At 43.2% G+C, this 15,436-nt stretch overlaps 1 protein-coding gene and 1 pseudogene across 1 annotated transcript in view; one reads left to right on the forward strand and one right to left on the reverse strand.

The window, feature by feature from the left end:
* LOC144699630 (neuronal acetylcholine receptor subunit beta-4-like) overlaps positions 1 to 15,436 on the reverse strand; it is a 56,606-nt gene that overhangs the window by 21,795 nt on the left and 19,375 nt on the right. Inside the window, exons 2-3 of the mRNA XM_078570711.1 lie at positions 13,330 to 13,475; positions 3,435 to 3,479 (exon numbers count right to left, since the gene is read on the reverse strand). Coding sequence (XP_078426837.1) covers positions 3,435 to 3,479; positions 13,330 to 13,475 — 191 coding nt within the window. The remainder of the gene's footprint in view (positions 1 to 3,434; positions 3,480 to 13,329; positions 13,476 to 15,436) is intronic.
* LOC144699622 (actin, cytoplasmic 1-like) lies at positions 7,089 to 8,687 on the forward strand (annotated as a pseudogene).

A 15,436-nucleotide genomic window follows, 5' to 3' on the forward strand; every position in this document is an offset into this window, starting at 1 on the left:
CATAACAACAGATACAAATGCTTTAAGCTCTCCACCTTACAGAGTACAGGAAGAGCTTCAACTCCCAGTTGACTCTGCCACTCTAGTCATTGTTATTCAGTGCTCTGTCATTAATGGGTCAATTGAGTCAAAACCAAACCAGCAACCACTCCCGTGAATATTGGAAGCCCACCTCTCAGGGGAAAGAGAAACCACAAGAAATCAGGATCAAATGAGCAGGTAGTTCAATCAATGTGTAAATTAAACCTAGTTCACCACTCACCACCATGAAACCATAATCTCAAGGAAACCCATTGGTATGTCAACTTAGTGCACTATGAAGATATATATATATATATATATATAATATATATTATGAATCCCCATGTAAAGTGTTTCTGATCTCAGTCACTGTCTACAGGGAACACCAAATGGAAGCAGGGGCAGGGGATGCCATTCATGGTAATTTAAAAAAAAATGATTATTTTTACACCTCCTAATAGGTTCTACATTCATTAGAACCAGTCTGGGGACAAGTTACCTGTTCACTCTGAACCAAAGAAGGATGAATAAAAAGAGTGAAGTAATTAACAAAACATGAAGTTTAAAACAAAATCTGGATTAAAGAAATTCCATTTTTAGTTGTCTGTTATAATCCAGCCCACATCTGCGTCATCTTGTCTATCTCCACTCTAGCTGAAATCCACCTAGAGTGCCTTTGTAGACAGTTTGCTGATTGTCATGAACACAGTCTCTATAATGACCTCAAAGCAGACATTAGATACTAGAATCTGTGGCCATTTTGCAGATGCAAATCAACAAATTATGTCTCATCCTCTAACGACAGTGGTTATTTTACCGTTTCAGCCTATAAATATTGTGAACAGTGCTTTGTACAAATGTTTAAGGTACTCTTATCAAATCCTGCTACTTAAAAGGAATTTGATAATTAATCAATGATACAATAACATCGCTCAGTGATTTGCTGGCTTTTCTTCTTAATATAGTTTATAACTTATCATAAATAATTTTGCAATATTACACAAAACTACAGTTTCTGAGATTGCACGGTGTAAATTTATAATTTAGAGGCTCCTGCATTGAATCATTGTGGCTCAGCTAGTGGTACTGTCACCTCTAAGTTAGAAGGCTGTGGGTTCAGTGTCCCATTCCTGGACCTGAATACAGAAATTAAGGTTGACACTCCAGTGGTGTACTGCATTGTTGGAGGTGCTGTCTTTTGGATGAAATATTAAACTTAGGCCCTGTCTGCCCTCTCAGGTGAGCTAAAAGATCCCATAGCGCTATTTTGAAGAAGAGCAGGGGAGTTGTCCCTAGTGTCCTGGTTTATATTTATCCTTCAGTCGAAATGACAAAAACAAATTATCTGGTCATTATTACATTGCTGTTTGTGGAAACTTGCTGTGATCCAATTAGCTGCTGCGTGTCTCTATATTACAACAGTGACTACACTTCAAAAATACTTCATTAGCTGTAAAATGCATTGGGATATCCTGTAGCTGTGAATTGTGCTATATAACTGCAATTCTCCCTTTTTCTTTTACATCTTACACATCTGCAACAAAAACAGCGAAAGTGTCAAACAGAAAGTCCATTTTGGTAAAATTTCATTTCCACTGTATATATCATAAAAACATTAGTGTGTGGATATTCCCTATCTATTCAACTACATCTTTGTTGCACATAAACATAGTCAATAATATTCAATTTTCTAAATCACATTTTGAGTTAATTGGCTCAGATTCAAATTCCATTCAGTTAACTTTTAGTAAAGTGGCAAAAATTTAAGAGCAATTTTTCTAACCTATTCTCATTGTTGCATAATGTGCTGCATATTTCTCTCTATTATTGGGAACATACCCCATGACCCCACCTACCAATCACATTCTGCCTTTCTACTTTGCCCAGCCTCTCTTGGCCATCGTTTAAAAGATCTGAAGATCTCTCTGCTACGCAATGGGTGATGTTATGGAAGTGAAACGGGATGGAGAGGATTGGGGTCAGTAGCTAGGAGACCAGAGTTCTGCACAGTCTGCTGCAACTTGATGCAGTGGCTGAGGATGACTTTGTTGTTCCCAATTTCTGACTGGGGGATATTTATGACTGATTTACAACTGGCTTTTGAACAATTTGGAAGTACAGTGGCAGTGAATGACTTAAGAGAGCTTGGTGTCATCAGTATGTGTGTGGAAGCTGACCCCAGTTCTTTGGATGATGCGGCAAGTTGCAACTTAAGGAAGAGGAAGGGCCTATGGGTAAATCCTTTGGTGATTTGGTAGGGAATGGTGAGAGTCCAAGTGGAAAAAGCCAAAATGGAAGATTCTTCAATTCATGTGGATAGGTAAGAGCAGTCTCAGAGAGCTGGGTGACGAAGAAGTGTTGGAGGTGGATGCTGTAGTCAAACACGTAGATGGGTGTAGATAGGTCAACACTGTGACCACGGTCACAGTCATAGAGAATGTAATTTGCGTCCTCGGTTTGAGCTATTTTGTTGCTGTGGCAGAATCAGAAACCTGATTGGAGAGATGTAAGGAATGGCGAGAGGAATGGGCATGGATTTGGCAAGTGATTACACGTTGAAGGAAAGGTAGATTAGTGATGGGGTGGTAGTTTGCAGGCACAAAGGGACTGAGGGTGGGTTTCCTGAGAAAGGAGTTGTAGTTTTTAAAGGAAGTGGTCAGCGCCTGAGGAGAAAGAAACTGGAAGCATGGGAAGCAGGAAGTAAAGTTGAATGAACAGCAGTTAGTGGAAATGGGGTGAAGCGAGCAGTCTGTGAGCAGTGGACAAGGCGAGCTCAGACATGGCATGCGGGGAACTATGAGGCAAACAAGGGAAATGCACAAATTTAGGATTAGGACAGGTTGGGATCTTGGAGGAGGTTTGTCTTGGTGGGCAGAAAGTGGGGACGCAGCAAGGACAGCTACCGGACAAAGTGACTAAGAAGCTCATGACATCTGACGCTTGTTAGACGTGAAGTTGGAGGAGGTAAGGACGAGTGGTTTAAAGAGTTGGCTATTAGCGGTAAAGGAGGCCAGGCAGCACCTTTTACATTGCTTTGTAAAGTTTTATGTTCAGCATATGCTGTAGATGGCTCTGTATTCTGAATTATTATGAAAGTTGGCTTCCTCACATCAACAATTCACCTTATTACAGCTGACATGACATTCCTTGAAGACTTTTTTGCATAATAATATAGGACATATATCTGTTTTTTGTTTCTCGTGTGCTAGCTCATTAATGAGAAATCACATTCAGGGTATATAAATACATATAAGTCATCTTCTGAACTAAAACACTTGATCTCATTCAATTCATTTGATATTATTGTGGAAGAATTTCACAATGAAGTACATATTCAGGTTACAGAGCAGGCTTATTCTGGTCCCAGCATTTTATATAAATGATTTAATATATTGTGGATAAATTGTACAAACCTGGGTGAGCCAGGCATTTGTGGTCATTATCTGCTCCCTCTCATTCTGGAAAAAAATAAAAAATCACACAATTATACCTTAAATTATTCCAAATCATATACATGAAGAGACGTTTGTGCGCATCAGCAAATTGTTATGGTCCAACCGAACTGAGAATATCAACAACCATAATTAGACAAATTAACAGAACGGGATCATTTAAAGTGCTTCATCAGGAAAAGTGCCAGGAGTCTTGCTTTTATTTTGCTTTTATCTTAGTGTTTAATTCACTGTCACTTCTCTTCCAGGAATGCCTACCTTGAAGAAGTACTGCTCTACTCTCCGACAGGATTTCTGTTTTTCTCTTTTGCCCTGTTCACCTTCATTGCTTTCCAATTCCCTCCTGCTGTTTGACAAGGTGTTTACCAAAACTCACTTTCACAGCCATATTTCCTTCCTCAGCGGCTGTCTCTGTCTCCAACTTACCCCATGTGGATTCCAACTGAAGTTCCATCCCTCATTTTTCGAATCCACCCAGGGTTACAGGTATCCCCGGGATATACAATATTCCTCGGACTGTTGTTCTTGCCGCATTCTGAAATCCATACTCAGTCCCATGCGCCGCCATATGAACACACTCGACCTCTTTCTCCAGCAGCACCGACTCATCCTATCTCAAAGCTGTCCTTGTCCCCAGATTCATTTTATTCTTTGTCTCATCCAACGCCTTAATAAGAAACTTTTCCTCTTCCTTTCAGGTGTTAAGAAACGCAAGCTCCAACAACTTATTGATACCAATGCCTGTCCAGGACACTCCACCCCTTCCAGTCCCTCGAACCCCATCCTGTCTTCCAATCCCCCTGACCTTCCCCTCTCCGATGCTGAACATTCAGTGCTCAGCAAAGGACTCAGTTTCATACCCTTACGCCCGCACCTCAATGAATTCTGGGCTCGGCACGATGCTGAACTCTTCTTCCGCCACCTTCGTCTCCGTGCTCACTTCTTTGGACAGGAGTCCTTCCCCCATTCCATGGTTCCTTTCACCCGTTTCCAGTATTCTCCCTCCACCTGAACCCCTCCATCTGTCCTCTCACCTGCTCTCGATCTTTTCATTGAGAACTGTCGGCGTGACATCGGCCTTCTCAATTTCTCTGCCCCTCTCACCCACTCTAACCTGTCTCTTTCTGAACTTGCTGCACTCCGTTTCCTTAGGTCCAACCCTGACTTTGTGACAGGAGTGATGCTATTGTTGTCTGGCGTACTGACCTCCACCTTGCAAAGGCTGAGCGCCAACTCTCAGACACTTCTTCCTATCTCCCCTGGACCATGACCCCACCATCGAACATCAAGCCATTGTTTCCAGGACTGTTACTTACCTCATCTCCTCTGGAGATCTTCCTTCCACAGCTTCAAACCTCACAGTCTCCCATCCGCAGACAGCCAGCTTCTACCTCCTTCTCAAAATCCACAAATAGCACTGTCCCGGTAGACTGATCGTGTCAGCCTGTTTCTGCCCCATGGAACTCATTTCTTCCTATCTTGACTCCATTCTCTCTCCCCTTGTCCAGTCTCTTCCCACCTACATCCGTGATTCCTCTGATGCCCTACATCATATCAACAATTTCCAGTTTCTTGGCCCGAAATGCCTCCTCTTCACCGTGGATGTCCAATCCCTCTACACCTCCATCCCCACCAGGATGGTCAGAGGGCTTTCTGCTTATTCCTTGAACAGAGACCCAAACAATCACCATCCAATACCACTCTCCTACACCTGGCTGAACTTGATCTCTCCCTGAAGATTTTCTCCTAAACTTGTTTCATTTCCTCCAAATAAAAGGTGTGGCTATGGGTACCTGCATAGGTCCTAGTTATGCCTGTCTCTTTATGGGTTATGTGGAACATTCCTTGTTCCAGTCCTACTCAGGCCCCCTCCCACAACTCTTTCTCCGGTACATCGATGACTGTTTCGGTGCCACTTCATGCTCTCGTCTGGACCTGGAAAAATTTATAAATTTTGCTTCCAATTTCCACACCCCTATCACCTTCACATGGCCCATCTACAACACTTCCCTTCCCCTCCTTGACCTCTCTGTCTCTATTTCTGGTGATAGACTGTCCACCAATATTCATTACAAGCCCACCGACTCCCACAGCTACCTCAACTACAGCCCCTCATGTGCTGCTTCCTGTAAGGACTCCAACCCATTCTCTCAGTTCCTTCGCCTCCGTTGCATCTGTTCCAATGATGCCACTTTCCAATACAACGCTTCTGACATGTCTTACTTCTTCCTTAACCGAGGTTCCCCCCACACTGTGGTTGACAGGGCCCTCAGCCGTGTCTGACCCATCTTCCATGCCTCTGTCCTCACACCTTCCTCTCCCTCCCAGAACCATGATAGGGTCCCCCTTGTCCTCACTTTTCACCTCACCAGCCTCCACATTCAAAGGATCATCCTCCGCCATTTCTGCCAATTCCAGCATGATGCTACTGCCAAACACATCTTCCCCTCACCCCACCTGTCAGCATTCATTAGGGACAATTCCCTCCTGGTCCGCTCCTCCATCACCCCCAACATCTCATCCCCTTCCCATGACACCTTGCCATGGAATCGCAGAAGGTGCAACACCTGCCCCTTTACTTCCCCTCTCCTCACCGTCCAAGGGCCCAAACACACCTTTCAGGTGAAGCAGCGCTTCACTTGTACCTCCCTCAATTTGGTCTGCTGCATCCGCTGCTCCCAATGTGGTCTCCTCTACACCGGGGAGACCAAATGCAGACTGGGTGACCGCTTTGCAGAACACTTCCGGTCTGTCCGCAAGCATGACCCAGAACTTCCTGCCCTTTGCCATTTCAACACACCACCCTGCTCTCATGCCCACATGTCCACCCTTGGCCTGCTGCAATGTTCCAGTGAAGCTCAATGCAAACTGGAAGAACAGCACCTCATCTTCCGATTTGGCACTTTACAGCCTTCCGGGCTTAACATTTTCAACAACTTCAGACCATGAACTCTCTCCTCCATCCTCACCCCCTTTTTTCATCCCCTTTCTTCTACTTCCATTTTTATTTTTTACCCACTTGTTTTATTTATGCTCATTTATCTGTAGTTTTATCCCCTTTTTTATCCCATTTTCTATCCTTTTTTTTACCCCCACCACCACCCCCTCCCCCCACCCCATCTCCTACAGGGCCATCTGTCACTTGTTCCATGTTGTTCTTTCACACAATGCTATCCTTGTTCTGCTATAATCACTTTCTGCTTTCTTACCTTTACGCCACTATTAGCACCCTTTTTTTTTAAGCACTAACCACTACCATTAACACTTCCTTTGTCCTTTAGTTCATGACACCTTTGTCAATCCTTCCTTTGTCCTCACCTATCGCTGGCCTTCTATCCAGCTCCACCTGCCTCACCCCCCCTTAAAGATTATAAATTTCAACACATTTCCACTTCTCTTCAGCTCTGAAGAAGGGTTGTGTGTACTCGAAACTTTAACTTTGTTTTTCTCTCTCCACAGATGCTGTCAGACCAGCTGAGCTTTTCCAACATTTTGCTTTTGTTTCACATTTCCAGCATCCGCAATATTTTGCTTTCATGCTAAATCTAGGAGGCTGGCTAAACCTCAACAGCTGAGAGTGAAGCCAGGCTTGCATCTGCAGAAGGAAACGAAGGGTGAACTATAGCCATGGGTGATGATATTATAGCACTGGTTCTTAACAATGGATCTGGTATGTGTAAGACTAGTTTTGCTCACGATGATTCACCTCAGAGTGTTTTTCCTTCCATTGTTGGTTGCCTAAGCCACCAGGGTGTATGGAGCAGAAAGGCAGTTACTTTGGCAATGAAGCCCAGAGCAGAAGAGGTATCCTGACCCTGAAGTACCCCATTGTGCATGGCACTGTTGCCAACTGGGATGGCATAGAGGCAATCTGGCATCACACTTTCTAGAGTTGCCCCTGAAGAACATCCAGTCCTGTTCATAGAAGTTCCCTGAGCACCAACAGAGAAATAATGAGAGCGATCATGTTTGAAGGTTTCAATACCTCTGCCTTCTCTGTTGCCATTCAGGCTGTGCAGTCCCTGTATGTCTCTTAGAACCACTGGTATCGCCATGGACTTGGGTGACAGTGTCACCCACACTGTGCCCATCTACGAAGGTTACACCCTGCCCCTCCCTATTCTGCATCTGCATTTGGCTGATAGACTACTTCATCAAGATTCTGACGGGAAGTGGCTACTCTTACATCACCACAGCTGAGAGAGAAATTGCCAGTGACATCAAGGAGAAGCTCCTTCTATGCTGCACTGGACTTTGAAATGGAGGTGGTCACTGCTGATTCCTCCTCCTCCTCGGGGACAAGCTATGGACCTGTTGGGCAGGTAATCATCATTGGCAATGAGCAATTCAGATGCCCAGCTTTCTTGGGCGTGGAATCCTATGGTATGCTTGAGACTACTTTCAACTCCGTCATGAAGTGTGAGGTAGATATCAGGAAGGACCTGTGTCCAACACTGTCCTGTCCGGTGGCACCACTACGTATCCTGGTATTGCAGGCCGTATGATGAAGGAGATCAAAGCTCTGGCTCCAAGCACCATGAAAATCAAGATTATGTACCCACTTCAGTGTAAATACTCAGTCTGGATTAGAGGTTCCATTCTCTGCCCATCTTCTAGCAGGTGTGGATTAGCAACCAGGAACACGATGAATCTGGACCTTCCATTTTCCACCGCAAATACTTTTAAATGGACTGCAACTGTCACACTGATTGCGCAAGAAGAACTGGTATGGCTTTAGTGCCTGCCTCAGGAATAAAACCAGGAACAGTGAAGGTGCTGGTGGTATTTTTGGCAACAAGCATCCCAGAAATTCTGCAATGCATTCGAGGACTGAATTGTACATTTAGTCATTTTGAATAATGATGCAAAGGATTGCACTGTCTAAATTTATTAAAGCCACTGTACAAGCTGCCCAAAATATGGAAGCAACTACTTAACCTAATGTAGCATGGCTTATATGTAAATTAGGTAACCGAAAAATATCTTGTTTCGTAATTTCTGCCTTGAATGTTCGGCCCTCTTTGATTTTTTATGCAGAAAAAGATTTACCTTTATCCAATCACAAGTGAGGTTTACACCCCTGGTAAGCAAGATGAACCATCTGAAACTTGATGGTGCCAGTTTGTGGCACTGACCAATACAATAAAGTGCACATGTTTAAATGGAAAAAATAAATAAGCCATATAAGTAAGCAAGGGCGCTAATAGGTGTGTTTAAAATGTTCCAAATGTAATTTTGTTCTAGACTACTAAGAAATTGACTGCTGCACCTCAATATAACTAGAAAATCATTCTGTATATTTTCTAAAAATCTCATTAATTTAACATGAGGCTACTCACAGGTGGTGGTTTGACACTGATTTAAGAAGCATTCTTTTCTGTGATAGTGGTTTAATTTGGTTTAATCAAATGCTACTAAGTTACCACTCTAAAATATATGAAGGAACAGCTTGTGAAGCAACATTTTTTTTTAAATTATATTTTAAAACACTGCCCAATTGCTCTGGTTCATGACAGACTTTGAATTTGGTGATATGGAAATTAGTTTAAGAACAAACTTGGGGGGAGCAGAGGGGAAGCACACCTCAAAACGGACGCAATTTTGGACAATTTACATGGATTATGCCTAAAACAGAAACCCTAATCCCTAATTTTTTTTTTTCATTCCTGAATGTCTAACCTCTCTCCATCTTGATGCACGTTCTCTATCTCACTAACACATGGAGCACAGGAGAGAAGTTGAGAGCTCTATCACAAAATGACAATTTTATTTTGGAGCATGTACCTGACAAGGCCAATATTGTCTTACACGGTTGAGGTACAATAAATACCAGCTTGCAAATGAACTGAGGCCATCTTGTGAGATTAGGCATTACTTCATGACTGTGTATTTCACTGATGGAAAAGGAATGGCCCATATTATAAATAAGGAGCCATGAACAATATGGACCTCGGTTTTCCCCCAGTAAAGCACAATGAGAGGAAACTGTAAGAGCAAATGAGGGGGGAATGAAGGGACCAGTTGAAAATGATTTCCAAGTGGCATAGAGACTGGGCATCAAAGATGGAACCAAGGCGACATGGTGATGTAAATGTATGAAGAAACACGCCTATGCAGACATGGTGATCGTTGAAAGAGACAAGGGTCAAGGGAGGTAATTTTAACCCTCATTGAGTGGGAAGAGGGTGGTTAAAATAAAAAATATGGGCAACCTGAGCCTAACCTGCTCACAGGCCAGAGGGTGACCAATCTGCAATGAGGATGAGGTTTGACCCTTAAAATATTTTAAGAAGCCCTCATGCCTCCATTTTAGCATCACTTTTATTTTTGACACCTAGCAGATGAGGGCAGATGCGAAGTGTTAAATAGAACAGGTAAGCGCCTTTACAGAGATAAAAACAAAAAACTGCGGATGCTGGAAATCCAAAACAAAAACAGAAATACCTGGTAAAACTCAGCAGGTCTGGCAGCATCGGCGGAGAAGAGGACTCGAAATGTCAATTTTGCTCTTCTCCGCCGACGCTGCCAGACCTGCTGAGTTTTTCCAGGTATTTCTGTTTTTGTTAAGCGCCTTTACAGCAGGAGGAGAAAGGTGTATTTTCACCCGGCCCAACAAGCAAATCTATAACCGCACCACAAACACCGCACCACCACCACCCCCCCCACATCCACTCTCTCCGATCTGTCTGACCCCACCCCCACCCAGGTTTGACCGACCATCACCCACCACCCCCCAGCCCCTTGTCACCACCTAGCCCCACCTAATGGGTACTGACTCACTGAGACCAGATTCCCTGCTGGTGCCAGTTCATTAGTTAATGCCTGGAACTGGAGGGCTCACTACCCAACTGCCAGCCACCCTCCCAATCTATCATTTAATCGACGTGGTTTTCAAATTGTAGAATTGTCAACAATCCTAAGTAGCTTGTGGTTTCCCCCACCCCCACTTCTTTCCTCATTCCGTGTGTGAGAGACGGAGAGTGGGTACAAAAAAAGAGAGACACTGGTTGGGAAGACACAAGCTGAGATACAGAGAGTTGGCTCTTCACATCAGCTGTTCTTTCCAACTTATTATTCTATTTTAACGCTTGTGTTCAAAGTTGGTTAACAGACTAAATGCCTTGTCCTGCCCTGAACATGTGTTGAAGTCATGTTGCGCAAGGTGATAATCGGAATAAATGTATGAACAAATAGATTTTGTATGACATTCCTTTCTCCATTGATTTAACAAAGGCATTAACCTGTTTTAACCAGCAGCGTGAGGAATCAGCGTATTGCTTACTTATATCACACAGCTCAGTTTGAATCGAAGTGAAGTCAGAGACTGACTGCTGGAATGGGCTGCAATGTTAATTAACTAAGTGAAAATGTCACTAACTGTCCTGTATGCATATATAGATCAACGCACATTTGTCAGGGGCTGGGCTGTTATTTATTCTACCTGACGACCATGAAAAATACAAGACAGTGGTGGTGTATCCAATGCAAACACTGAGCACCGTGTCGACTAATGTACAGGACTTCTGAAGACAAGAATGAAAAATGACTGGGGTGGGCGGGTGGGTAATTCTGACTTTCTGTGATAGTCATAACAGGTGAGGACAAATCAACTTGAAATCGGCTGCCAATTCTCTATCGCCCGCTTAACGCTGTTGTGCAAAGTCAGAATTAACCCCATGTGTGAGAATGTGGATGACAGGATGCTTATTAATGTTGTAGGGGGAGCTCACAAGAATATAAGAAATAGGAGTCGAGTAGGCCTTATGGCCCCTCTAGCCATGGTCACTCAATATGATTATGGCTGATCTTTGACCTCCACTTCACTTGCTTGTCCTAAATCTATAACCCTTGATTTCCTTTGTGTCCAAAAATCTATTGATTTCAGTCTTGAATATATTCCATCACTGAGCATCCACAGCTCTCTGGGGAACAGAATTCCAAAGATTCACAACCCTTTGAATTAAGAATTTTCTCCTGTTTTCAATTCTAAACAGTTGACTCCTTATCCAGAAGCTATGCCCCCCCCTCATTCTGGACACCCCAGCCATTAGAAACAGAGTCACAGAATCCTTCCTTTCAAGCCCTCAAAGAATCATGGCAGCATAGAAACATAGAAACATTTATGGCACTGAAGGAGTGCATTCGATTCATCATGCCCATACCAGCCAAAAAAACAACTATCCAGCCTAATCCAGCTTTTGGTCTGTGACCCTATAGGTTACAGCATTTCAAGTGCACATCCAAATGCTTTTTAAATGCAATGAGGTTTTCTGTCTCCAGCTCCCTATCAGACAGTGAGTTCCAGATGTCTACCACCCTCTGAGTGAAAAAAAACACTCCTCAACTCCCTCCCCAATCCTTCTACCAATTACTTTAAATCTATGCCCCCCATTATTGACTGCTCTGCTAACGGAAATAGGTCTTTTTATCCACTCTGTAGGTCCCTCATGATTTTATACAGCTCAATTAAACCCCCTCCCATCAGCCTCCTCTATTACAAACAAAACAAGCTCAGCCAATCCAAGCTTTCCTCAAATCTAAGGTTCTCCATACCTGGCAACATCCTCGTAAATCTTCTCTGTAACCTGTGATGTGGTGACCAGAACAGCATGTAGTACTCTAGCTGCAGTAAGCTAGTGTTTTATGCAATTCTAGTATAACCACTCTGGTCTTATACTCTAGGCCTGGGCTAATAAAGGAAAGCCTGCCTTATGTCTTCTTAATCACCTTTTCCACCTGTTCTGATACCTTCAGCGAACTGTGGACATGTACCCCAAGACCCCTCTGTTCCTCTACACTTTTGAGAGTAATGCCATTTATTGTGTATCCCTTGCCTTGTTTGTCCTCTACAAATGCATCATCTAACACTTCTCTGGGCTAAGTTCCATTTGCCATTTTCTTACCCATCTGACCAGTTCATTGATACCTTTCTGCAGTCTCCAGCTTTCTTCTTCACTATCAACGAGATGGGCAATTTTTGTATTATCTGCCAACTTCTTAATCATTCCTCCTACTTTTAAGTGCAAAACATTTATATATCCCATGAACGGTAAGGGACCCAGTAATGAGCCATGCAGAACCTAACAGAAAACAGCCTCTAGTCATATAAATAGCTGTTGACCATAATAACCCTCTGCTTCCTGCCACTGGGCCAATATTGGACCCAATTGAGCACTAATTTATGCTCAAGTAGCTGTTTCCAGTCCACCTTTTGTCAAGTAACATCTCAGCTTGATAAAGTTGACCTTTCTCCAAATAAGAACTCTTACCCTTGATCTATCTTTATCCTATTCATAACTGCTCTAAATCTAACTTAATTGTGATCACCACGACTAAGGTGGTCTCCCCTGATTCCCCTTCCACCTGCTCAGCTTCATTCCCTAAAATTAAGTCTAGAACTGTCCCTTCTCTTGTTGAGTTTTTTAGGTGTTGGCTAAAAATGAGTTAGCCTTTCATGTTTCTAAACTCCATAGAATGCAAAGGCCCATTCTCCTCATTATGTCCTCCTTGGACAACCTTCTCATCCCAGGAATCAAGCCAGTTGCAGCCATTTTAAGGTGAGTACATCCTTCCTTAGGTAAGGTGACCAAAACTGTACACAGTATTCCAGCTGTGGTCTCATCAAAGACCACTGTGATTGCCGCAAAGTTTTCTTATTTTTATGCATCACACCCCTTGCAATAAAGGCAAATATACCATTTTCACTGTTGTACTTTGTGGACTTGGCACATGAGGATGCATTGACTTCAATGAACATTGCAGCTATCTCCTTGATTAATGTTAGATTGTTAAATACATTCTTACAAAGTTTAAGCATCTCAGTAGTATTGTTTCCTTTAAAGCAATGTGTACTCACCACACTTATTAGCTGCGAGAGGGACACCTTTATTGCGATGGTCACAATCTCACTGCTATTCTTTGCAGGTCTGATGAGTTTATTGTACCGGTCTGCATGTAGAAGGTAGCTAGCTAGCCTCTCTTCTGCATTTGGTGGTAGTGCACCTATAAAGATAAGGAGAAGTTAACATCAGGTTACATTTTCACAATACGTTTTTATTTATTTTGATTTATTTTAAAATGTTGATTATGGTGCAGAATTTCAATATTAGGGATTAGGATACTCTTCCAGTTTCACTATTTTCATTCCCAGCACAGCTGTCGCAGGCTAACAACAGCATAAATGTTTCCTAGGTTTCCCAAACAAATTTCCCTAACTCCCGGAAACATTCAATAACACCCTCAAGGCACCAACAGGATCATCCTATTTCTCACACCAATCATCTTTATGGCTACTCTGAGTGAGACTGCCAGTTTGCTATGGGGCTATGCATGCTGGTGACCAGGTTAAAGGCTCTTAAACTTAGTTCGTGTAAAACCTTCACAGTCAGCAGAGATCAAAAACCATCATCCCTTCAGGTTCCACAGACGACGGTAAGTTTTCTGACTCACAGCGCCACCCACGTTTCATTCAGGAAGAAAAAAGCTAAAGTTTTTGCTTTGTGTAAGGATAAGCAGAAGACAGGTAATCTTGTGGTGAATTCATTCTGCCTTCAGCATAACTGTGCAGAACTAGACAAGCTATTCTTTTGGGGCCTCTCATCAGTTTGGAGTAGATTTTTGAATTACCATTAAATGGAGGAATGGCCATAGATGCAGAAGCAGTGTATCTCACTTGTTGCAGCTCCCCCACCCGAATCAGAAGGTTGTGGACTTGAAGATTCGGAATGTGTAATCCAGCCTAGCACTGAAATGAACTGCTGAGGTATTGACAAAGTTCGTTTGGATGGAGCTTCCAAGGCTGACTGCCTGTTCTGGTGGTTTATCTGGATGAAGAGGATCTCAACACATCAGTCCGAGTTGAACTGGAAAAGGTAACAGCTTTATAAGGATAGAAAAGGGAATGGATAATGATCATCGATGACTTATGGTACAACTGAACGTATAGTAATTGTGAGTATTTCAAAGAAGCAACAAATCTTGGGAACTACAGTCAAAATGAATGAATACCACATGCAAGTAACATGAACTATTCCAGCAAGGCAATGCACAGAGGCCCAAGGCGTTACTGCATTGTGCAGTGAATTACCCAATAATACTTCAACAGCCACCTCCATATCTGCAGTTTTGAGCTGATTTGCACACATCTGTAATGAACAGGGAATGCATGTACATCAACTGTATAATTGGTTGCCTACAGCCACGTAGAGAATATGGTCCTTCGAAGTTCTGATAACAATGTTACGGTTGTTGAATTTTGACAGTTATTTATAGATTTAATATCCTCTGCCAACTAATAAAGAAATTTCTCCTCTGCTCACAAGAAAAACAAATTGGGATTGAAGCTCTCTAGAACCTTGTACTCAGAGCATGTCCAGCGACATGTGAACTGGGCTGTGCATTAGACTCATCACACTTCACCTGAAAGCTTCACCCTTGTATGGACAAAAAAGATATCATAGTTCACGTTAGAAATAGAAGTAAGTGAGCCTTAAGCAATGATTCAAATAACTGAGTTTTATTGTATATAAACCCTTAAGGCTGCATTTCCCTGAGGCTCAGTTGATGGCAATCTTGCTTCTGGGGTAGAAGGTTGTGGGTTCAACTACCCAACCCAGAGGCAGGTCTTTCCCCCCGTCGGGGGCAAAGTTGAATGACAGGTGCGCAAAGTTTTGCCTCCAATCGGCGCCCCCAATTGGGGGCGCGGCGCCATTTTACGTGGGCAGGCCAATTAAGGCCCGCCCAGTGCGATGTCCACACGGGAGCGCTATGCGCTCCCTGTGCAGGGTTGGGGGGGGGGGGGGGGAGGGTAATCCCTAAATCGAGAGTGCGCTCTTTCGCGCATGCGCACTAAAGAACACACTCATCTTACTGAGGTTAAGTGCAGCCTCAGGGGAATCGGCATCAAACATTAAAAATAAAAATAAAATTTCCTGACATGTCCCCTCATGTGACACTGTTACATG

This window comes from Cetorhinus maximus, chromosome 2, assembly GCF_964194155.1.
Source record: "Cetorhinus maximus chromosome 2, sCetMax3.hap1.1, whole genome shotgun sequence".
Lineage (NCBI taxonomy): Eukaryota > Metazoa > Chordata > Chondrichthyes > Lamniformes > Cetorhinidae > Cetorhinus > Cetorhinus maximus.